Source organism: Rhodamnia argentea, chromosome 11 (genome assembly GCF_020921035.1).
Source record: "Rhodamnia argentea isolate NSW1041297 chromosome 11, ASM2092103v1, whole genome shotgun sequence".
Taxonomy (NCBI): Eukaryota; Viridiplantae; Streptophyta; class Magnoliopsida; order Myrtales; family Myrtaceae; genus Rhodamnia; species Rhodamnia argentea.
This window is the reverse complement of record NC_063160.1, coordinates 16016802-16042383: the sequence shown is the minus strand read 5'-3', so window position 1 is coordinate 16042383 and position 25582 is coordinate 16016802. Positions and strand designations below refer to the sequence as shown.

Below are 25582 nucleotides of genomic sequence, written 5' to 3'. Positions count from 1 at the left end.
ACCTTGGGGTTGTGCTACCTATACTCATGAGTTCTCACATAAATATGGAAAATTAGGACCAAGAGGCAAAAATAGTATCTTCATAAGGTACTCGGGACACTTAAAAGGATATGTGTTCATAGGTGAGTAAGAAAGTGGAAATGTGACTGAATTTGAATCACGAGATGTCACATTCTTAGAGAATGAATTTCCAAGAAATGGCGAAATAGGTGAAGATTGTTCCCTATTTGAGACATTGGATCAAGATAATGAGATCGTTGGAAATAATGATCCAAGTGGAAGCAATGTGAGAGGTGGGGAGTTGAATACAAACCAATCTCCGTTGCAACCACTTGATGAATCAATGCCATTATCCGGTCCGAGTGGGAGCTTATTGGAGGACGAAGTACCATTAGTACAATCTTCTCCACGACGAACCGGTCACAAAAACATTCCTCGATGATGCTTTGAAATTGAAGGGGAAGCTTTCAAGATCGCTCCATTGGATGAAGATGAGCCAAGAAATGTGAATGAGGCTTTATCTTGCAACGATAAGGAAAAATGGATGAAAGCAATGAAAGAAGAGATGGAGTCAATGAAATCAAACCAAGTTTGGGAACTAGTTGATCTTCCGAAAGGACGCAAAGCCATTGGGAACAAATGAGTTCTCAAAATAAAGCGCAAGGCTGATGGCTCAATTGAGAAATATAAGGCACGCCTTGTGGCGAAAGGATATAACCAACGGGAAGGAATTGACTATGAAGATACTTTTTCTCCTGCGATAAGATTTACCTCGATTCGCCTAATTCTAGCAATAGTGTCTAGTTTGGATCTTGAATTACATCAGATGGATGTAAAGACTGTTTTTCTCAATGGAGAATTAGATGAAGAGATTTACATGGAACAACCTGTTGGGTTTGTTGAAAAGGGCCAAGAACAAAAGGTATGTCGACTTTTGATATCGATATATGGCCTTAAGCAGTCTTCAAGACAATGGTATATACGCTTCAATAATGCCATAGTGGCATATGATTTTGAAATAATTAATGAAGATAATTGCGTCTATATCAAAAAGTCCAAAGGTCACTTTGTAATTTTATCATTATATGTTGATGATATATTGATTGCTGGAAATAATATGGAGTTTGTGAAGACAATCAAAAGTTGGCTATATTCTAATTTTGAAATGAAAGATATGGGTGAAGCTACATACATTCCCGGAGTTAAGATTTCGAGAGATCGTTCGAAAAGGTCATTATCTCTTTCGCAAGAGACGTATGTCAATAAAATTCTCGAACGATTTTGTATGCAAGATTGCAAACCCATTGATACTCCTATTGCAAAAGGTAATGGGTTGAGCCGAAGAATGTATCCTAAGACTCTACAAGAGCAAGAACGTATGAAAAACGTTCCATATGCCAGTGCTATTGGAAGTCTCATGTACGCTATGATGTGTACAAGATCCGATATTTGTTATGCAGTTGGATTGGTCGGTAGATACCAATCCAATCCAGGTCAAGCACATTGGATTGCCGGTAAGAGAATCTTGAGGTATCTGAAAGGAACCGCCGATTACTCGCTAACTTATCAAGGAATTGATCCGCTCCTAGAGGGCTACACCGATGCCGACTGGGGAGGAGATTTGGATGAGAGAAAATCCATTTCTGGAAATGTATTCTTACTGAATAATGGCGCCATATCGTGGAGCAAGAAGAAACAACAAGATATAGCCTTATCCACCATGGAAGCCGGGTTCGTGGCATTATCAGCGGCAGCACAAGAATGTGTTTTGCTTAGAAGATTTATGGATCATTTGGGTGTTACGGGAGATGCTGCAAAACCCGTGAAGGTTTATTGTGATAGTCAAGCAGCAATGACTTATACTAAGGATCCTAAGTTTCATAGTAAGACCAAACACATAGACATTAAGTATAACTATGTCAAGGACATGAAAGCACGAAAGGAAATGAACCTACAGTATATATCTACGCATAGAATGTTAGCAGATCCCCTAACAAAGCCAATTCCTAGAGATGCTTTCTTTGGTCATATAAAGACTCTAAGACTGCGTAGAGGTTAATGTATTGAATATTTGTAATTTTTCTCCGAACGTCAATAATTGATGATGTTGTTTATCAATATTAAAGTCTATAAGTTTATTTGATATTCATGCATATTAATGCTTGGTGCACTATACGTTGAAAAGGTATGTCGGACGGATGAGAGGTTAGCCCACTCACACGGGTAACCGCCTCTATTTATTATGTAGTAAATAGATATGAGGCAATTTTAAGCTTATTATCTATGTGATAATTGAGAGCTCAAACTTAAAATACTAATACCGCCTTAACATGATGTTAAGATGATGACTTATTACTTACAATGTCCGGAAGTGAAATAACCCACACATTTCGCTTTATCTGTCTTAAATGCCGGATGAGAGTTCTGATGGAAAACTCTTGGCTGGAGTTGTTACGTGAACTCAAGTTGGACACTGAGTGTGTCAAGATGAGCATCTGTACGGTATTAAAATAGAAAGACATACGCTCCATAGGGAAGGAGAACATACCGTAATACATATTTCATATTACGTATGCACTATCGACTAATGAGAGTAGGCAAGAGTTTTGATCTCAGCTCCTCTGTGCCGTGTGAGACTCTCAAGGATAAAATTCCTCATTTTTGGTACCCTCATGACTCTTCATTATTCCGAAGGTCTCTATTTAGTGTTTGCTATCTTAGGGTGTTGCCTATGGTCATGAAATTGATTCGATCTAAAGGGACATTTCTAGAAAAGCGAGCTAAACCGAGATTGAGAGATCTAATGAATGAGGAAGATTGATTTGGAGTTTTAAGTCACATTATGGATTATATTCACAGACCGGTCGATTATAATTACTTGGTATGATCATAATTGTAAATATAATACATCAATTTTAAAAAGAGATCTAGTGAGAAATTTATATGTGACTAATCGATCTAGGGTACAGCATACAATTCATTTCTTTTTATGTCCAATTTTAGAGCTGTCATATACTCCCAACGAATATATGACAACGAGCTCTTAGTGTATGCTGGTCGCATGGGTTATTTGCCAATATGAACTTTGCGAAGATAAAAAGTTTAGTTGTTAGTCCTCCGTGGACAAATAGGAGTTGTTTGCCCTAAATGGGCTAGTGGGAAATATTAGATTAAATATTAAAGTGGGGTCCACAGGAGATACGGTGTGCGCCCATGCGGGCAACCACACCCCATTAAGCAATTATCTGCTCAAACGTGAAAGATCACGTTGGTTGGTTTTACGTCAATAACCGACGTGCTCTCCATTGTTCTCTTCCTGTTGCTTCATTCTGTCACTTCCAAAGAAAACAGAGAACGCAGAACGCTCCTCCCCAAATTGTCGATTGTTGTTTGATAGAGAAAAACTCCGAGATCGCAAAGGGCATTTAACCGGTGATCAATAAGGTACGTCCTCGTGATGTATCTTCGTCGATCAGTGAATCTAGTGATCTATTGGGCATGTTTCCGCTGTTTTGAGTATGTATTAGATCGGATTAAGTATCCTACACCGTTCTTCAAATATAAAACGTACAAATAAAAAAAAAAAAAACTATTTATTTCCAGTGACAAACACCAATTTGTACATGTAATGATAATGAAGACAATGATGGTAATAGGTAGATTACATGCCAGAAAATAATTTAACAACAAACATAAATTGCAAAAGCACCCACGTCGTTATATATGCATAATATACATGGCCTACTCAATTCTTATTTACCGCAAAATTAATTAATGAAAAAACACATTAAATCGGAGTTGCTTGACATTCCATCAATTTCCGTTGAAGAAGACGAATGCGCTGACGTCGCGAAAAGGCCCTCATTCGACGGAACTTTAGAAAATTCGGATTCTGTTGAATCTGTGGCTCTCCATGCTTCATTGCTTGTCCTTGAAGGAGATTCCATCACGGATCTCAATTTTGACCAAGGACGAAAGGGAGAAATCAAAGAGAGGGAAGAGCAATTTGGAAATGATCGCGATGCTCTTGATGCATAGAAGCTTCTGATGTATCCGCCGCCGAATTCCGCGGAATCTCACTAAGATTGGTCGGCTTCGTGTACGCCGGTCGAGACCGTCGCGCTGATAAGCCTCACCGGAAGGCCAAGTTTATAGTAGACTTGGCGGCATGCCGACCATCTTACGAACCAGCGAATATCCACATTCCGATGTGATCGCGAGCATGTTTCATCATGGCTGGTGTCCACGTCGGCGATTTCCAATCAAAATTGGCCGGATGGATTCAATTGTCAAAACATGAAAATATTTATGACTCAATTGGCATAATTAAAAGTTTTAAAATTGAATTGACAAAAATGTAATATATTTAAAACTTTTTAGACAATTTTCCCGTTTGTACTACTCTCTTGCGATGCCGTTGGGCCTTGGCCACCATCGACTAGTTTAGATGCCAATCAAGCAATTCCTACGTCTAATAAAAATTTCAGTATGATACTCGGATATCTTTGCCTTTCTCTTGAAGCTGTCCAAATAGCTTTTTCTTCTTTCCATAAATCTTTTGACTTCGTTCCAGCGTCTTTCATACTTCCCCCCTCTACTTAAACTATGTAATTCCACCGATGTCTCTACTCCTCCTTTAATTGCATTGGAAGGAACTGATGTTAGTTTCAAAAGTGACCTTGAAATCTCAAACATTCAGGACTTAAAATCATGAAAACAAAAAATGCCTGGTGAGTGCCCACTTTTGGCAGCTACGACTGCTCGATTTCGCGGACGACACAGCCTTCGAATTTCTACGGAATTTCGAACTATATCCGAGCTCCTATTCGATCCATCATAGGATTTTGGGAGACTCTAAAGCGAAAAGTGACAGGAATGAAGAAGAAGAATCGATGAAGAAAACATTGCGTGCCGGGTGGGAATTGCTTCGAGGTGCATAAAAATGTCCCTTTGCTTGTCATGTGTCCATAAACTCTCATTTACCTTACAACCGAAATATTCTTTCCTAGGGGGTAAATAAAGTTTGCCTTTTTACTGATGTATTACTGCCGGTAATTTTCCGGCTATTGAAGCTGAGAGTTAACGAGTATTAAAGTTCAACCAGCAAATCCCAGCCTCCAACGAAATCCGACGCTGTTTCAGCCACCGTCATCTCTTGATGGCCAAAGCATCACCCCCTGATCAAGTGGACATCAGAACCACCTCGCTCCCACGCATCTACACCAGAACCAACTCCTCCAAATCCGGCCAGCCACCGCGTCCCGCCGCCATTCCCTTCTCGATCTACACCGCCAAGCTCTTCGTCTACGTCCTCTCCACGTGCGTCCTCCTCTTCGTCCTCTCCCAAATCTCCCTCCTCCAATCTCAGTCAACTCCTTCCCCACAATGGCCTCTCTCTCTCATGCACCAGTGGCAAAGAGCCATCCTCGACACCTCCTCCGTCATCGCTCCCGACCCCGCCACAGCTGATAAGCTCGAGGCCGTGGCCGAGAGGCTCCGTGACGCGGTCACCTTCCTCCCGCTCAAGGACAAGCGCTTTGCTGACCGTCCCGCCGATGGCCACACCTGGTTCATGAGCTCCCTCAATGACACCAGCTTCGGCGGCGGGCCCCAGCATCTGCACTTCCCGTCGAACAGCTCAAAGGGCCGGGTGCTATGCCTCAAGGGACGCGACCCCGATGACGGCTCGTGGAACTACTATGCCCTCGCGTGGCGAGAGGCCCTCCCGCGCGATGCCACCTTCATGAGCGGCCTCACTTTCGTGTCCTACAACCACTATGACTACGGCAACATATGGCACGGCTTGTCGACGGTGTTCCCGTTCGTGGCGTGGCACCAGGGGCATGGTTGCCGCCGCCCGCCTGAGCGGTGGGTGCTGTACCACTGGGGCGAGATCCGGCCTGCAATGGCCCCGTGGCTGAGCAAGCTGATGGAGGCAACGTTTGGAAAGCCACCGTCTGTAGAAGTGTTTGATAAAATCAAGGAGGACGGTTCCGTCTGCTTCGAGGAGGCAGTGGTGACAAGGCACAACGAAGGAGGGATGTCCATGGAGAAGAGGATCGAGGCCTACGAATTATTGAGATGCAGTGTGAGGAGATATTGCAACTTGAGCTCGGAGGTTGACAACGGTGGTAACAAGGTTAGCACGATACGCCTGACGTTGTTGATGAGACGAGGAGCGAGGTCCTTCAAAAACGCGTCGGCAGTGGTCGGGATTTTTCAGAGGGAGTGCGATAATGTCGGAGGTTGTCAGCTCACGGTGGCTCACTCCGACGATCTCAGTTTCTGTGATCAGGTCAGTTCATAAAATCCGAATTAGATTTTGTTTGAATTAACATGACCGCCGTTTGACACTCGTCTGTACTTAACTTTGGAGTTCGAAGATCCAAAAGGGTCTTTTTCGTTAATTTCGTCCTATGTAAATTATAGTATATTCCTTCTGATTCTTTAGTGTGAATGAGCCGAATAATATAGGTGGTGGTCAACTTAAAGGTGGAGGGACATAGTTGAGTCTTCAAATGGGGACTCCACTAATCCACACCTTTTGAACAAAACATTCAAGGAGTGCATGAATGTTAGGCGTTGACCCACCATGTTAGATGACAAAATGACCGGCAAAATGAGGTCCAATTCAATGACATATACTTTGCAAATCGCACACGTTAATTGACATTGGTGTCCACTTATCTTACAAGTAACTAATCACTGAAGTGTGTCGGGTTCATGGGTTTTGGTTTGCTTGAAACCAAATGACATTGTGCAGGTAAAACTGATGAGCACGACGGACGTGTTGGCGTCGCCGCACGGGGCGCAGCTGACCAATCAATTCATCATGGACCGGAACAGCAGTGTGATGGAGTTCTACCCCAAAGGGTGGCTGCGCTATGCCGGGGTCGGCCAATATGTGTACCTGTGGCTGTCGAGCTGGTCGGGGATGAGGCACCAGGGCGCCTGGCGAGACCCGGACAGCGAGCAATGTCCCTACCCGGGGGACGAAATGAAATGCTTCGACATCTACAAGGACGGCCAGATCGGGCACAACGAGACGCATTTTAGCGAGTGGACGAGAAAGGTTCTCAGCGAGGTGAAGCTGAGAAAGAATGGAGATACCGGTCCGAAGAGGAAGCGGGACCCTATCGGTGCTTGTGCTTGCCACTGATGATTCGAATATGTTGCTTTTCAATTTTCCACAGCATGCGCCATCGTAATTTTTTTTTCCCCCTCAAAACTTTTTGTGATGTATTGTTACACCAATGCACGAGAAAAAAGCTTCGCTTAAAATAGCTCTTGGTATTTCAGTTTTCTCTCGAAGTGCCATCAGAACCGTCCAGGGAATTGATTTGCTATAACTGAGAAATAGGTTAGAAGTAGTTTTGCAAGATTCGTGGATGATTGATGATGGTAAATGGGCAAGAGTGATTAGACCACATATTCAAAAGAATAACAAGATTGCCGTGGCGACGACGCTAAAGGGGGCTTATTTACAATTGGTCGTTGATACTAGCATTTGCGGCGGGTGTCCGAGTACTAGCTTCATGTTGAGAGCGACTTTGTAATCTTATAAACAAAAATTAAGGAGAATTACTTTTCCGACAGTACTATTAGAGACTGTACAATCTTAGCTGTAGACTCATACATCTTCAATGCGTGTTTTGCATAAAGCACTCATTGATTGGAAAATCATGTGATCAGAAATAATTAATAGTATTATCAAATTGTCAGGCTAGCGGTTTCCTAAAAAAAAAAAAAAATAGTCTCCTAGGGAGGATTTAGATTAGGTACTAAACTAGTACTAAAAACCCTCAATTTTAGGTAAAATCTCAATTCTGCCCCAAACATTTTTGTGTTTAAAAATAATCATCAGCTTTCATCGTAATATCAAATCCACCCAATGTCCAGAAGTCGCCATTGGTTTCTTCAAAATTATCAATATCAAGATGCTGATATTATTCCATACGAAGGTGAGGGTGTTGGTGAAAAGCGATTTTGGTAAAGAACCTCCAACTAGCTTCGATGTGGATAATTTTGAAAAAATCAATGGCGATTTTTGAATGCAGAGGTAGATTTGGTACTATAATGGACGAGTGAGAGGGAGTGAGCAATGAGAAGAATTTTTGTTTCTGTTTTTTGTTCTAGAAATATAAAAGTATAAAATTTCTACTTCTCATTTATGTTATCTAGGCCAAAAATTTGTCTCCGAAATTGAAAAATGAAATTGTGTAATAAATTTCTGTTTCAAACATGTTTTCGGAAATTAAAAATTAAAAAACAGAGAAACAAAATAATTATCATTCGCCCTCTAAGCCTACTAAATTATGAGACTCCATTCTAAATGATGTAGGTTTATGTTAAATTGATGGAAAAGCCCATTTATGCACGCGGCCATATTCTTTTGGACTGGTTCATTCCCAACCAGCTCTAAGGTCGAAAATTTCTTGGCAAGAAGAAACTGAGCAACAAAAGACAGAGAAAGCAACGGAATCGGAGTTGTAGAAGTTGGTTTTGGTAGGGTTTTGACCGATGTTAAGAGTATCGAGATCGGACATCGGCATCAGCTCACAAATAAGCTAGTTCTTGAAGTAACTTTGGCACACCGCGGAAGATACAGCTCTCTTTCCCGAGCGAACGCAGAACATTTACGTAAGAAATAAGAGATCCGTTACGAATTTGTATGCTTGTAACCTCGTAGCAAGAGATCGCATCGGACAAGAATCTAACTCGTGCAATCAAACTCAGTCATGGTCTTAGGCATCCATCGTTTGGTTCATCTAGAATGGAAATCCATGTCCTAAAGGATGCAATTTTAGGGTTGCAGACGCCCATCCAGGGCCGGGGCTTGCCCTCATTGGTAGAGACCGCTCGGGGATGAATTCTAAAATCGTTGAGGTTCAATGCGAGGAGGTATTGCAACTTAAGCTCAAAGGTCGGTGGTGATGGTAAGAATAGTAACACGATACGTTCGATGTTGTTAATGACACGAGGAGCGAGGTTGTTCAAGAACGAGTCAGCGAGGTCGAGATTTTTCCGAGGGAGTGCAATAAGGTCGAAGGTTGTAGGCTCACAGTGGCTCCCTTCGATGATTTCAGTTTCGGCGATCGGGTTAGTTCATTAAATCTGAATTAGTTTTCTTTTGGAATTTCGAGACATTGAAAAGAGAGAAAAAAAAAAAAAGACGGTCTTTTGGGATTATTCTTAAGTAAATTAGAGTATATAACTTTTGATTCTTGTAGCGTGGAAAAATTACTAGAAAAGTCCTTAATCTATGACAGTTGTGTCATTTCGGTCTTAATTTTTTTTTTTTTTTGCCAATTCAGTTCTAAACCTTTTGCAATTGTGCCAAGTTAATCCATTCGGCGCCGACGTGGACGCTTACCGTCCGGCGACATAATATTTTAAATTATTTTTAGATTTTTTATTTTTCTTTTTTATTTAATTTTTCTTTCTTTCTTCCTTTGCTCGACCAGCCATAGGTTACGATGAGGTCCAGATCTAGGTTTGGGATTGCCATAACTTTCGTAGGTGCTCACTTGAGTGTCATAACTTTTTTTTTTATCACTTGAGTGCCATAACTTATGTGCAATGCTCATTTAAGTGCTATAACTTTTTTTTCGATCACTTGAGTACAATAAATTTTTAAAAACATTCCCCACAAGTGCTATGCCATGTCGGATTTTCGGCACTTGGGTGAACGTTTTGAAAAAAAAATGGCACTTAATGGTTGCAAAAAAAGTTACAGCATTCAAGTGAGTGCCATATGAAAATTATGACACTTGTGATGTATTTATCCCCGACAATGCTAGGAAGTCAAGGGATGTGCAACTCCAAGTCCTACTTCGACACCCCCAACGGCAAGCTCTTCACGCAGAGCTTCCTATGGTTGATGGGTGAAATGGTTGTAGCTTGCGGTTGATGGTTTGTGTTTGGACATTAGCTTTGATTGATGAGGCAAAAATATAGGTCAAGAGTTGCTTCTTTTACAAAGAAGAGAAGAGAAGTAGGTTTGGGGTAGGTTAGCCCAGATCTGGACCGGCGAGGCTCGACCTCGTGCACCCAAAGTGAGGCCGACCTCATTGGCCGTTACCTCCGGCTAGTTTTATGAGAGGAAGAAGAAGAAGAGAGAAGAAAAGAAAAAAAGGAAATTTTTTAAAAAAAATATATTAAATAGTATGTCGCCGGATGGTCGGCATCTACATCAGCACCAACCGCCTAACTAGGCCGGATGGACCGAACTAGCACAATTGTAAAATATTTAGAACTGAATCATAAAAAAATTAGGACTGAATTGATACAATTATAATATATGTAAATTTTTTTTTTGGGTAGTTTTTTCCTTGTAGTACGGATGGGTTGCGTAACCGAGACGAGTTAAATTAGAGTACACAACTTTTAGGGTCAAGTTGAAGGTGGAGGGACACAGTTGAGTCTTCAAATGGACTCCGCTAATCCACCCAAATCGACCAAAAAGTTCACGGAGTGCACGCATGTTAGGCGCCGACACGCCACGTTAGATGATGAACTGAACATGCTAGTGCGTGAACGACCACTTGCGGCAAAATGAGGTCCAATTCAATGCCATATACTTGGTATATCGCATGTGTTAATTGACCTTGTTATTCACTCTTCTTACTGGTAATTAATCAGTGTTCGATTTGTGGGGTTACCTTTGCTTGAAACCAACAACATAGCCCGGGTGAAAATGATGAGCATGGCAGAAGTGTCGCCGAACGGGGTGAAGCTGACCAACCTGTTCATGATGGATCGGAGTAGCAGCATGATGGAGTTTCTTCCCAAGGGGTGGCTGTGCGACGCAGGGAGCGGCCAATACGTGCACGGGTGGCTGGCAAGCTGGTCGGGGATGAGGTTCCAGGGTTTTGGGTGGGGAAAAGTACACTTTTAGTGTCAAAAATTGTGTACCGAGATTACTTTAGTGCCAAAAGTTTGAATCGGATCGCTTTAGTACCAATTTTTTTTTTTTAAAACGATTGTTTTAATGCTAAGTCCGATTTACTCCACCAAAAATCTAACGATGCATTATTTTATTATTATTTGAAGCCGACGTGGCATTGATGAGATCCAATTAGCAATTAAAAAAGGTAAAAATTAAAAAAGTACTAAAAATAAAATAAAAACTTAATTAGCTTACAAAAATAAAAAAAAACAAATTGTTTTTTTAAAACAATTTGAAAAATTAGGTTAAAAATTTAAAAAGAGAGTAAAAACTCAGAAAAAAAAGGTGAATGTTTGAAGGCGGCGAGGGCTTGCACGGCCCTCGCCGCCGCCGCCCCACGTTGCTGACAATGGCCGGCGGTGGTGGGGAATGGCCAACGGGGGTTGTCGAGCCCCGGCCAATCCCCGCCAATGGTGGTCCTCGGCCCGACCTGGGCGAGGGCAAGCAACCCTCGCCCGATTTGGGTGAGGGCCGCGACCATCTCCCCGATCCGGGCGAGGGCCCGCGGCCCCTTACTTGCGGTCGACGGGGGTCGCCGGCCCTTGGTCGGGGCTTGGCGACCCCCACGGGCCATGCCCCACCATCATCGGCCATTGTCGGCGATGGTGGGGGCGGCGGCAATGGCCGCCCGGTTCTCCACCAGATTTTTTTTTTTTAAAGTTTAAGGTAGTTTTTTAAAATTTTTAAGCTTATTTTCAATTTTATTTTAAATAAAGTTTGTATTTTAAATGAATTTAATTTTTAAATTTAGTTTAAAGTGCATAAGTCCATTTAGTAGCCCACATGGATTTATTTATTTTTTAAAATGTCATTTTTTATTAAAAAATAATTATTAATGACATATGGCAATTTTGGCTGGAAATTTTTGTTAGAAATACCAAAGTGATCTTTTTGTCTCCGACTTGGTACTAAAATGATTCGATTGAAACTTTTATCACCAAAGTGATATTCTTACATAACTTTTGACACTAAAAATGTACTTTTTCCATTTGTGGCAGGACCGATCGGCGGGGAGTGTCCCTGCCCGGAGGACGCCGCCAAATGCTTCGGCATCTGCAAGATCGGGCACTATCATATCCGTTTTAGTGAGTGGACAAGAAAGGTCCTCAGCGAGATGAAGCTGAGAAAGATTGGACTTTGGAGAGACCGTTCCAAACAAAAAGGAAAATCCTATTGGTGCTTGTGCTTGCAGCCGATAATTCTGATGTCATTTCCAATTTTCCATAACATAGGCCTTCGACTTCTTTCACTTTTTTGTGATATATTATAGGAATGTATTGTTAGAATTCGCCACACAATCATAACGAAGTGAAATGTAAAATGAGAAATAAAAATTGACACAAGGTTTATCTTGATTTATCTTTAAGCTAGGGCAACGTCTAACAGAGAATTTTACTATAATTAGTACATCGCACTTTTTCTTACATTATTCAATTACAAATAAAAAAGAATATATATAGCATTAGTTATATATGGGTCAAAATTCAAACTATCAAATCAAAATATGGACGATCGGCCGGCTATTGTGGCCGTGGTGGTCCTCCTACCCAACAAATGAGACTGGATGTACTAAGATGGATCAACGAAACCATGCCACACACTCTCATTCAGTATTGAACAATGACTTCTTCGTTTAAACTCTTGCATATCACTGAATAATCGATCTTGATGAACCAATTCTCGGGGAATCCGAAGCAACAGTTGGACTCTTGATGGAGAATTTTCTTTCCTCATGTACAGTTTGCAATCTGTGTTTCTGTATCGGCTGAAAAGCAAGAACTTGTAAATCCTAAAGTTGTTTGTATCTCAAAATTACTGAAAGTAAAACGTTCCTAAGATTTGGCGATGGAGTCGTCGTTAACTTTCCATCTGCTCAAAGGCTTCTTCGCTAATCTGTACAAAAATGGAGCACGCTATCTGCTGCCCGGAACGAACCCCGCTTACGCCATGTCCGCTGTCTTCGCGTGCCTGCACCGATCATCGTCGTTCACGTTCGGAATGCTGTGACCGCGATTAGCTCCTTCGTCTGTGCGTGAATTCGACTCGCAGCTCTTCACGTACAAACCACAAGCGATCGTGTCCAAGACTACGACGGCCGAGTACATCCAAGCGATCACCACCCCTTCCGAAGCCATGGCCAGGTAAGGCCTCTTGGCGCTGCGATCCTCCATCACCGATTGGTATCGGAACCGACACAGGGCTTCGACGGCAGCGAAGCAGAGATAGTGAGGCAGAGCGATCAACAGAGCCGCCGGTTCCCTGCACCTCTGCGAGCAAGCCCTTCGGATCGCCTCGGGAGCGGAGCAATTCTCGATGCCTGCGATAGCGAGAGCGACGTGGCAGACAGCGGACAGATTGGCGGCGATCGCGCAAGACACGGTCCTGGACGTTAACGCGAGGAGGGTCCCCTGGCTGCGCGAGAAGAACCCGTGCGGAACAGAAGCGATCGCGTCGGCCGCCAGCGCCAGCGACGTGTGCAGGAACTGGAGCTTCACAAGGCGTTTGTAGAGAGACAAGGAAGACGGGAAGGACGGGTCGCGGCGATCCGTCAGGGCCTGTATGACGAGGGATTTGGCCATGGCGAGGAAGGTGAGAGCGAGGGCGAAGCTAGAGATGGCGCGAAAGAGGGATTGCGGAAGGGAAAGCGAAGTGGTCTTGGTCGCTGGGAAGAGGGAGCGAGAGAGAAGCAGCGAAGCAGAGTAAGGGAGGAGAATCAGAATCGGGGTGTTGAAGGAGTCGATGTTCTTGAGGAAACAGTGGATTGATCGCCTGATGATTCTCACTGCCCTCTCCATCTCCGATTTCGGTTGATGGGTCTTCGCTTCGATTCCTTCTATGGCAGAATTGGGCAGTCAATGAAGCAAGAGAGAGAGAGAGAAAGAGGGGCGTGGATTGATCTGCTTCTGCTGATTGACGACTGTTCTTGATGATATCATTCAAGCTGGTTTCAAGTCTTAATGGGGTTTTGTTTCTTTCCGAAACAGAAAGAAAAGGGACAAACTTTGTCTCATAATAAGGGAAGCAAAGAAGGCAACAGACATGTCAGACAGTGGTGTATTCTTCTGAGATTTCCAGGTTTGTGTTAATGGAGGAGACGAAGGTTTTGAATTCTCTCTCTTTCTGGGTGGGATTCCACCTTGCAGTTGAAGTTGAAACACCACACCAGAAACTAACGCACAACTGCCGATGTTGGTGCGTTTTGCGCATTGTTCTGTGAAGTCATCATGGTCATGGCTTATCAACCACAAAGATTGCCTCAATCTGTTCAGTGCATAACAATCTGATTTTGTAGTCTGGACCCAGATAAAAAAATCTAACTTTTAGCATGTCCTCTTCTGGATTGCTACGGCAATGCCCCCTGATCTGATGTTTTAGCCAATGTCTGGATTCTTTCGTGGGGTCATACGTTGCTTCCACGAGATTTGCCCTCGACGGCCATCCGTGCCCGGAAGAGGTTATCTGTCGTCGTAGGGCCCCAGAATTGTCTGTAATGGTGTCGTCAAAATCGTGCATTTCCGGGACAGTTGCTTGGAGTGTTGGCTCATTTGAGCAGTCGGAATCAGCGTTACCGTCACATGCATTTAATTAGCACTTCCCTCCTTTTGCTTCTACGATAGGTGCCGATTCCGTGCTCGTTTGCCCCGGCGGCGATAGTTCCTCGTGAGAGCGTGAGGTGACCGCTCTTCCTTGAACTTGGGTGAGATTAGATTGGGAGATTGTCTCGGGCGCATTCGAACTCGCGCTGTGTAATTGAAGCCACACCCAAATGAGCTAGGTATAACAATCGGTAACGCTATTCATACATGAGGGAAAATTATCAAAAAAGTTACAAACTTATTGTAATTGTGCCAATTCAGTCATAAACTTATTTTTCTTTTTTTTCAATTGCATTCTAAACCTTTTGTATTTGTAACAATTTAGTTCATTTAGCCGATCGATACTAACATGAATAATTTTTAATAATATTTTAAATTTTTGAATTCTTTTTGTTTTTTGTTTTTTTTCTCATTCCCCACTATGGTCGACAAGGGTCACCAAAGCTCGTTGGCCACTAAGCAAGGCCGTGAAGCCATCGTCGGCCGCCGGGGAGGGCTTCGCAGCCCTCGTCCGGCCTCGTCCAGGCTAGGCAAGGCCATGGCGGCGCCCGCCCAGATTTGGTCTGAGGCATGAAGAAATGAGGAAAGCAAACACGAACCATTGGCTGCTCATATTTCAGAAAGCCCCACCTTCATAAGATTGAGAAACACCCACATTTGGTTTAAGACACGGCCATGGGCGAGGTCGGCTAAGGGCCTCAAAGCCCACGGTTGTTGGCAAGGGCTTCACAGTCCTACCCAGTGGCCGGCTATCTCCAACGACCCTCATCGGAGATCACTGGCCACAGTGGAAGAAGAGAAAAAAAAAAAAGAAAGGAAAGAAAAAAAGAGGAAAATTTCAAATAAGGGCCCCAAGTGTCCTGATTTTCTCAAATAATGGCTTGAAGTGAATATTGTTTTAAATAAGTGTTTGAAGCGCCATTTTTATTTCAAATAAATGACTAAAGTGATCATTATTGTTACAAGCAAGGGCCTAGCCTGGCTGGCCGGTTGGCCAAATATTCTAACCGACCAAGGGTATTTTGGTTAGAAGATAATTTTAACATAATTTTTAGTTAAGTTAAATAAGAAATAAAAAAACTAAAAGTGAAAAAAAAAACAAAAACACAAAGGAATACATGTGGGAGGAGCCGCTTGTGGAAGCCGCCTAATCGCTAGTGGAGCGGCGTTGGTGGTCTCCAACGCCTCGGCGAGGGTCGGCGACCCCCCGACCAGCAGCGGGGGCCAACGGGCCCTCGAGTCGGGAGAGGGCGGCGGCCCTCGGCGGGACTTAGTTGAGGGTCGCCGCCCTCGGCCGAACCCAGGCGAGGGTCGCCGACCCTATGTTGGTCCCGCCGAGGGCCGTGGCCCTCCCTCGCCGTTGGTTGGCGAGGTTGCCGACCTCCGCCAAGGTGCCAACAACCTCGATGGCCACCAACGCCTCCCTATCGGCGGTGGGATAGCTTCCACAGGCGGGTGGGTAGCCTTCCGCCTATTGTTCTTTTTTTTTTTCAATTTTTTCAATTTTAAAAAAACAGAAGAGGAAAAAAAACAAAGAAAAAGGAGAAAAATAATAAAAAAGGATAACTAATGAAAATGTCCATAAATAATTAGTGAGATGCCCTTTTTTGAGACCGATATGGTCACTTCAGGCCTTTATTTGAAACAATATCCACTTGAGCCCCTTATTTAAAATAATGAGCACACTTCATACCATTATTTGAAACAAGATCCACTTTAGACCCTTATTGAGAAAATCACGGCACTTTGAGCCCTTATTTGAAATTTTCCTAAGAAAAATGAAAAAATATTAAAAATATTGAAATATTATTAAAAATAGTACACGTCAGCTCATGTCAACTAAATGGATTGAATTGGAATAAATACAAAAATTTTATGACTCAATTGACAAAAAATTCATGATTATATTGGCTCAATTGCAATAGGTATAAGACTTTTTTGTTAATTTTCCCCACAAATGAAAGATCAAGTACTATGGTTGTCTCTTTGGACCAAAAAAAAAAAGTACTATGGTTGTCTTAACGTCTATAACGAAACAATGAACGTTTCCTCGAATGTACATTTATTTGATATTTGTAGATGTTGAGATACGCATGTGAGTTGTATTAGAGAAATCCCGCATCGGAAAATTGACGTGGGATTGAACAGTTAATATATTCTAGTTGACCCATAATTCATTGGTTTAGAATTTTGAGTGAAGGTGGATTTAATCGGATACGTTGACGGGCTCGGATTCGAGCTCCCTCTTGACGAATGTAATAAGCTTTATTCAACTAATTGCTTTGGATTTAAAAGCAAGCACACAAGCATACGAGAAATTTAAAAATAAGAAGAATTTGTCAAAAGTTTCACTAAAATAAGAATGTTTGTAACACTAACGTCCAAGATGTATTGGATCAGCTCTATATATTTAATAAGAACTAATGTCTCTACTTTTAATCCTTAGACATTTATATAGATATATGTACAGTTACAAATACTGTGCTTTTGAAGCTCCGATGAGCTAGTATACGATCCTACCCGACGGTAGCTATCAAAAAATAACGTAGAGTTTACCTTCTCCATCATCATTCCCAAATACTAATCATATCTTTTTCTTCCCACTCTAAGTGTTTTTACGTCCAAGGGATTCCGAGGTTCGAATGGACCTTAGACGAAATAGCGAGGGCTTGCCTTGCCTAGCCAAGGCAAGGGTCGGCCTCGCAGCCGGCGGCGGGAGGGGAGCCCCCGCCCTGCCCAAGCGAGAGCTATAGGTGAGAGATGATTGCAGATGTGAAAAAGGAAAAGAACTACCAGAGGAGAGCATGATTGCAGATGCGAAAGAGGAAGAGAACTAGCAAAGGAAGAGAACTACCAAAGGCAAGCCCAATTGTCAGCCAATTGTCAGCTAAAGATAAGTTTCTGGTAGTTCTCGAAGCGTCTTCGTCAGCTGCTCGATTTGGCAAAGCTCGGTCATGTTGCAGATTTGGGCAAGCTCAGCCACAACGCTAAACTTAACCCCATTTGGGACCGACCTTCACTTGCTAGCGAGGTCAACGGTCTGCAGTGGTTGGCGACAATAGCTGGCGACGTCGGAACGACGGTGGCCCCAGGCGAGGGCCGACTAACAGCCACAAGCGAGGTGGAAGAGAAAAAAGGAAAAAAAGAAAAGGAAAAAAATGAAAGAAAATTAGAAAATGTAAAAAGACAAAATTAACCCTGGTCAGGCCATTCTTTAAAGCAAAGAGGGCGTTTGGTGCCCTTATTTGAAACAAGATCCACTTCAAATCCTTATTTGAGAAATTGAGGGCACTTCAGGTCTTTTTTTGAAATTTTCCCTCGAAAACTGTTTCAATCTAGAAACCCGCCGGATTGAACCGAATCTCGAGTAGAAAAATAGTGGTCTCCAATTTGTCCGAGTCGAAACAAAATATAGTCCTAATAGTCTCTTTAACGGGGGTAAGCATAATGGACCGATCGAACGAGGAATCATCCGGATCGGACCAAATCGGTGAATTTGATTCGATTCTTGAGAGCTCTACTTCGGTTCTCGGTTACGGGGAAACCGAACCGATCCGATAGCCCGGACTAGACAGACTAATATATATATTTTAAAAATTTCTAATATGTAAAGCTAAACCTAACTTAAGATCTTTAGGATGCTTAGCGTGCTTCCAATTTTAGCGACAACGCGAATTAGTGAGAAATGGTTCAGTAAATATGTTATTAACGAGAAAAATTTAAGGACAAATAAAAAAAATGCGATCGGTCTAATAATTGAATCACCTGTGATCCAATCCTCCCGGTCCGGTTTCCGATTTTAGAATGAGATCAGACTGAATTGAAAACCGATCGTCCTAGGAAAGGAAATCAGACCGCATCGGAAACCCACCAACCCGCCCATCAGAGAAACAATAAATCAAGATCCGCCCCGATGGAGGATCCGACCCTCCTGATCCGTCGGCAAGGTGAGTCCGCCCGCACACGATCCCTTCACCTCAGTTTGATTTTACCGGGAGCAATCGAAAACTCCCTTCTGATTGCTTCTCGTCTCGCATGGCGAATTGGACCAGATCTGGCGCGTTGATTATTCGCCTGTGATTCCTCGCTTTTGCTCGTTTCTTCTTGTTCCGCTTCTTCTTCTTCTCCTCCTCCTCTCCAATTTCAGCGGAATAAGCGAGTCCCGATCGGTAATGCCTCTGATTATCTCATTTTCAGCGCCAAATCTAAACCCTAGCTCTTGGGACTTCCCTGTGTGTATTTTTTGATGATATTTCTCGTGGGATTGACACAGGCTCTCCGACTCTGTCGCGATTGTTATCTCATGTCGTCTGCGTATTGCTAGGTCGGATTCGAGTTAGCTTTGTGTGTGTGATCGGCGCTAGCGGAGTTGAATTTTGCTGGAAAATGCTGCGGAATCGTGAACTTTATGCTTTTTTTTTTTTTGTGGGATAACCTGTGGAACGTGAGCGGTCGAGTAGTTTGACACGACGGGGAAGCAAGCGGATGCGAATGACCGAGTTCAATTAATGTTGAGAAATTTGCTCCTTCATGCTTGGCGGTCTAAAGTAGACTAGTTGGTTCTTTGATACGCGCTGAATGAGGTTGAAACAAGAACTACTGTTCAAGTCGAACGATGAGTTTATCTTTAAGTTTATGTTATCCTGTACAGGGGTGCGCGCGCGCGCGTTTGGCTATGTAGCGAGCTTATCTGCTTGCTCATAGTGGGAAACAGTTGCTTTCTGTAAGCAGTGAGAGCAAACTGGCATTAGCTATTGTTCAGTGCTTATGCAAGTATCGCGGCCAGCCTTTTGAGCAGCTTGATTGTACTCCTTTTGGGTCTAATGTATAGATAGATCCAACCTGTATTTTTTATAGTTTTTGAAATTTGGGTGAAGTCTTTAATAAGTTCAATTTGAGTCTTAGTATTCAAGAGATTAAAGAAGATGTCCTTCTCTGACTTTGAAGTTCTCTTACCTCGTTACATTGTGTAGGTGCCACAGTAAAAGTCCTCGGAGATAATCCTAAAGGCGACCTTTAACCATATGGCGTCTAGGCGCAATGTTGGATACAGTCGTCTTCCTGCTGATGAAGATGAGGATTACGACGAGAGAATGGGAAGAAAATATGATCCTCGGTTTGACTATACTCCAAGAAACTTCGATAAAGTGCCTTGGAAATCCATCGCCCTTGCACTTTTCTTGCTCCTTCTAGGGTCATTGCTTCTCTTTCTTTCCATCTTCATCTTAACAGGTCACATGGGTGGTGAAAAGTCCCAGGGATATGGCCTCTTAGTCCTTGGAATTCTCACTTTTCTTCCAGGTAAACTGAAACTCTTGATGGTAATTTTATGTCTTCTACTTGTTATGACTTATTTGAATAAGCTCATTGCACGATGAGGTGGTCTTTTGTTCATTTCTAAGAGCTAGTCTGGATAAATTGAAACTGAAAGTCTTCTATGTAAACTGAAACTTGGAGGTCAGGTCTTTATATCATGTTTATCATGACATGGAAACTTGGAAGTCCAATAAGTGCGGCACGGCTTATTATGGAATGGCATGAATAACTAGGGTGAACCTTATTAAGAAGCAAAGATATAAATTGATATAGTTACCTGAAAAGTGATGCATCAATTCTGCTTCTACTAAACCTGAAAAAAAGTTTGACTTTGCATAATGGATCTTTTACTCATCGAACTACATTGCAGATAATTTTAGGGGTTGATGCTGGGGAGTTTTCTTTGAAAAAACAGTAGCATTGACTTTTGGGGTAATACATAGCCCACATATACTGCTATTTATGTCATGCCGACATCTTCATGGTCCACATATACTTTTGTCTGCGATCTGTTAATAAAAAAAACTTCTTCATAATTGATTTTGATTTTGCACTATGGTCTGTTTCTGTTAACACAGCCAAAAATGTTTGCAGGTTTTTATGAGACTCGGATTGCGTATTATTCATGGAGGGGTGCTGAAGGTTATCGCTTTGCTTCCATTCCTGATTACTGAGGCGTGTTCTCCCAATGTGCTTACACAGATGTATGATATTGTTTTTGTTAACAGCTAAAATTTGGTTTTTGGACAGTTTTACTTGTACAACTAGATGGTTCATTTGCGATGCCGATGTTTATGTATGATTCCATTCGATTCATGCGTGAGTATAGCTTGGCTAATTTCAGCCCTGCTAGGTGCCCAAGACACAGATTTATGTTGGCTCAGAAGAATAAATCGGCTTATATAATTTCAGAGAAGTTTATTGGACTAGGTACCGAAACAGCTGACAGAGCCGATATATATTTGCAATTATGAAGAATGAACTACTCGACACAGCCCAGGAATCAGAATTAAATTTATGTTGGTCTTGCCATTACGATAGACAAATTTGAATTCTGAGGAACTAGACAACACTTGTACATATATTTTTCTGAGGAACTAGACAACACTTGTGCATATATGTGCCTTGTGTTACCTAAATTCCTGCCTGACATTTGAAACTTTTTGAAAGATGTACAGTTCCATGTGGGAGAAAGCATGCTTGATGAATTGGGCATATTCATTTGATTCAACATTGACATTTTCCATCTAAGCAGCTGCAACAGCTTAATCACTGAAGTTTCTTTTAACCAATATACTGATTTAACACGTTGGAACATATAGTAGAGCTTGTGCATGGGGTGGAACTTTCATTCTTAAAATCGTGTACTCTGGGAATAACCATACCATTAAGGATTGGCTTATGATGAGAAAGCCTCGTGTGTGGTGGCAGCAGACCTGCGGCATCATCATGCAGTACAAAACTGATTGTAATGGGTTCTCGTTTGTAGAGAGATCCAACTTTATTGGTGGCTGCATTAAACGATGGAGGTTAGGAGATGAAGGCCTCGATAAGCATATGACCTCTCAAGTCGTGTGGCAATTCTGAATCTCTTTTAAGTTATGTGCTTGGTGTTAATGACCTTTGGAGCACCTTTTCACTGCGATGCATGCATTCATGGAACCATATGGCTGATACACGGGATGGTTGATTGTAGTGAATTTATGTTAGCAAGACAAGGTTTGTTTGATTGTATGAAGTATTTCAGAATATGGATTATGTACTGTGATGTTCTTTCCTCTGAGTAACCCTCTACTTGAAGGCCCCTCTATGTTTTGCTAATTAGTCAAAGGCAGGGTTAGGTGTGTTCACAACTTCATGATTTTTTGACTGCATATTATCCATGGACGGGTGCTGCAGGCTCTCTCTTCGCTTTTAGTTCCTCATTCATCCTTAAATTTCTCTGCTCTTACTGTGTTTATACTGTATATGCATTCTGGACTGCATCAAATTTTCACATATGAAGAAGAAAGAGGAAGAGAAGCCAGTGGGAGATGGTTTCCTGAAACTGATGGCAGAAGAAGGAAACCCAGAAACTCCAACTGATACGTTCGCTTCGTCATCTTCTTCTTCCTTCTTATCTTCAAGCAACGAAGATGAATCGTCATTCTGGTGCTCCCTTGACCTCCCAACCATTTGCTTTGTCAACTGAAGTTCAGGCTCTCTCTCCATGTCAAACTGAAATTCTTCTCTTTCTACTAGAGGGTAATCAGCGTCAGTCATGTTTCCTTATATGTTTAAATTGATGAAGTTTCCAAGTTTTATGTCAGAGAAAGAAATGTAACACGGTTATAAGACTCCTGCTATCCATGACAAGTTGGCTCAACCCCATAGGACAGCATTAATACCGGCGCCTCATGTGCAATATTTTTGTTAGTTTGTTTTATAGCACTTCTTGAACTAATCATACTAAACTGATCAGTTTACTTGATTGTCGGAAGTTTCTCAGAATATGGATGAGGTGCTGTGATGTTCTTACGTCTGAGTAAGCCCGATACTTGAAGTTGAAGGCCCCTCTATGTTTTGCTAAGTAGTCAAAGGCAGGGTTAGGTGTGCTCACAACTTCACGAGAATTGGATCGCATATTATTCATGGATGGGTGCTGCTGGCTCTCTCTTCGCTCTTAGTTCCTGATTCGTCCTCAAATATCCCTGCTGTCAATGTGTATATAATGTATTTGCTTTTTCCATTTGGTATGGCGGATTGCTGGAGTGCATTCACTTTTCGTGTTTATTCCTATGGATAACTCTTTATACCTGACGTTCGTGGATCATTTACTTTGTCTCCTACGTGAATATTTCCCATCTCATTTCGGCAATGATATTCCGCAACACAGTTTTTCAATGCATGGTTTTAGGATTGATTTGCTGGCAATAGATATTTTAGTATGATCAGTTCCAGAAGTGCTATAAAAAAACTAACGAAAATATTGTATTTGAGTTGCCAGTATTAACTACTTAAGCACACATGAGAGTCACTTTCAATCATGAATTCTCTGTGAGTAAATTCATGAATCACTCATCTTATTATGATGCACAACCAGATCCAAAGCAATCATGTGGCTCATTGCGATAAAACACAAAAGCAAAGCATGCTGTGTGTTAATGCTGTCCTATGGGTTGAGCCAACTTGTCTTGGAGAAAATTGAGATGTTAATACCTCAGCAGGAGGCTTACAACCGTGTTACATTTCTTTATCTGACGTAAAACTTGAAAACTACATCAGTTTAAACCTATTTAAGAAAACATGATCGACACTGATTACCCTCTAGTAGAAAGAGAAGAATATCAGTTTGACATGGAGAGAGAGCTTGAACTATTCAGTTGACAAATGGTTGGGAGGTCAAGGGAGCTCCAAAGCGATGATTCGCCTTCGTTGCTTGAAGATGAGGAGGAAGAAGAAGATGATAAAGCGAATGTATCGGTTGTAGTTTCCGGGTTCCCTGCTTCTGCCGTCAGTTTCAAGAAGCCATCTCCCACTGGCTTCTCTTCCTCTTTCTTCTTGTCACATGCATTCTGGAGTTTTGCCAGTTCATTGGAATTTGCCCTCGCCATAACAGTTCTGGCTCCTAGTTTCAGTTTCAAGCACTCAGTTATCCCATTGAAGGCATAGAGAGAAGCCGAATACTTTCTCTCGTACTTCATTCTTTTCATGGCAGCTGTGAGAATCGAAGGCTCTTCTCCATCATTTTCTGGTTCCATTGGCTCGGCGATTTCTTCAGCAATCTCGAAAGGAGAGTAATAGCAGGACGATCTGAAGTCATCTAGAAACTGAAGATCCAATACCCTGAGATCGGCATCTTCTTCATCAGCATCTTCTTCTCCGTCTCTATCACAATTGCCATCATCACTGTTTGATTGCGTTACATCACTCATGATGTAGTCGAAATGCTCTTCTTTCTCTTCTCTCCGCCCTGAGTCTTCTTTGAAATTCAAAGAGGACTCGGAATTGGTTGCGTAATGACTTGTAATGGCATCATTGATGATGTTGTGTTCCGCTGTGTAGTCCTCGGGATCATTAAGATAATCAGAGAACTGTATCTCGGAAAAATCCTCCACTTCTGGTGTGAACTCTTCCCTCGGCTGCTTCTGCTCTTGGCAGATTAGTGCATCCGAGTTCAAAGCCAGAGAGGTTTTCCTGGCTTTGAGCCTTTGGAGGAGAAGGTTCGTGATCTTTGACGGAAGAGCTGGAGACGAAGATGCCGACGGAGAGCAAGGCCAGAAGTTTGTCCGGGTATTGGCCCCGCGGAGTAGGCAAGCCGCCTCATCATAGGCTCGCGCTGCCTCCTCCGCCGTATCAAACGTGCCAAGCCACACCCTTATCTTCTGTATGGTGTCCTTGATCTCAGCTACCCAGCGGCCCGATGGCCTTTGGCGGACCCCAATGAACCGCTTCCGGGCCCTCCGGGCGCCACCCAATGCGGCGGCTGCAGCAGCCTCCTTCACCATCTGGTCCCAAGTCACGGTTTCTTCACTGGGGTTCATCTCTGGCATGGCTTCAACACACTTTCTTTTCCTTGCCATGTGTTTTGAGTCCACGAGTGAATTTGGTGATCGAGCTTTGTGATTTCTTGAAGATGGTTATGGTTTGCTCTCTTTGGTCTCGTGTCCGGACATTTATATGAACTTGGGTTATGACTTTGTCAAACGAGCGTATAGAAGTGAATGATTAGTCATCCTTGTCTCCACACTCTTGTTCTCTTTCAAATTTGGCTTCATTGTCGCCCAAGTGGAGCTTCTCCTTGGTTAAGCAGATATAAAAATGGTATAGACTAAATCTATACGCGTGTTTGTATCTACCGGACGGTGCAATTGGAGCGGATGCCAATTCTGATCTATTCCTAGGAGCACCAAAATCATCTCTTCTTCCATCTATCACTTTAACAAATTTTAGGTCCTACTCTTGCATCACAATTGGACAATTCTTCTTCCTTGATCGAACGGCAAAGATGGAGAAATTACAAAACTTGCCACATCGTGGGGGTTAGAACATATAAGCTGAGTTCATCTACAAAAGCGATGTATGGTATGTGGGTAATCGAGGATTTAATCGAGACTGTTACGAGCGGTTTAAACATCAACATGTGCGGACTGCGCACATTGTTTAGGTGATCCGCCACGAGTCTCGTTTGATTCAGATTTAGTGTTGTCTTCTCATGGCTAACTACAAGGGTCGCATAGAATTTATCTATGTAAGGAGTGATGGTGACCATTCCTTTGGATCTCATTCCTTTGTACGCTACTGGCTATGAACTCGCTCGCTGAAATGAGCCAAAACCAGAAGACACACTACGAATCGGGCCTGGTGCAACTGTTGAACGGACAAGAGGTGGGTAAATGATCTTTGAACTATCATCCCTATTGCAAATTAATGAACATTGATAGCCGAATATAGAAAATACCCTTTTAAAAGGTTGCTTGATCAACTCATGATATTTCCTCAGTGAAACTGTTTGAGGGCAGAGTCTTTAGTACGAGCCATAGATAAGTGTAACGATGTTGAGTTTCCAAAATGGATCTCCATTTCTTTTCCTATCAACAAGAGGGAATAGCTTCTGTTGATAAGTTATACGATTGACACCAGGGCACTTAAAATGTATAAATCGCATTAGACCAAGTATGAAAATTGTTTTATCTTTTGTTTCTTGATGATCGTTCGACAAAATATGACACCGAGATGTCTC

General features: G+C 42.5%; 4 protein-coding genes across 4 annotated transcripts; 2 read left to right on the top strand and 2 right to left on the bottom strand.

The window, feature by feature from the left end:
- Positions 1 to 4082: 4082 nt before the first annotated feature.
- LOC115753401 (ethylene-responsive transcription factor ERN2-like) lies at positions 4083 to 24544 on the bottom strand. Its single transcript, XM_030691997.2, has 2 exons — positions 22398 to 24544; positions 4083 to 4093 (listed from the first exon to the last, which is right to left on the bottom strand). Exon 1 carries the CDS (start codon positions 24420 to 24422, stop codon positions 23187 to 23189), a length of 1236 nt encoding a protein of 411 aa, XP_030547857.1. The 5' UTR covers positions 24423 to 24544; the 3' UTR covers positions 4083 to 4093; positions 22398 to 23186.
- Positions 5159 to 7225, top strand: LOC115753445. The gene is made up of 2 exons (XM_048273035.1): positions 5159 to 6295; positions 6764 to 7225. The coding sequence occupies exons 1-2, from the start codon at positions 5159 to 5161 to the stop codon at positions 7157 to 7159; spliced, it is 1533 nt and encodes a 510-aa protein (XP_048128992.1). The 3' UTR covers positions 7160 to 7225.
- LOC115753446 (transmembrane protein 230) lies at positions 5175 to 20703 on the top strand. The gene is made up of 4 exons (XM_030692053.2): positions 5175 to 5185; positions 18526 to 18713; positions 19518 to 19845; positions 20455 to 20703. Exons 3-4 carry the CDS (start codon positions 19569 to 19571, stop codon positions 20532 to 20534), a joined length of 357 nt encoding a protein of 118 aa, XP_030547913.1. The 5' UTR covers positions 5175 to 5185; positions 18526 to 18713; positions 19518 to 19568; the 3' UTR covers positions 20535 to 20703.
- On the bottom strand, positions 12544 to 14376 carry LOC125312848. Its single transcript, XM_048272478.1, has 2 exons — positions 12811 to 14376; positions 12544 to 12763 (listed from the first exon to the last, which is right to left on the bottom strand). Exon 1 carries the CDS (start codon positions 13741 to 13743, stop codon positions 12889 to 12891), a length of 855 nt encoding a protein of 284 aa, XP_048128435.1. The 5' UTR covers positions 13744 to 14376; the 3' UTR covers positions 12544 to 12763; positions 12811 to 12888.
- Positions 24545 to 25582: the final 1038 nt, after the last annotated feature.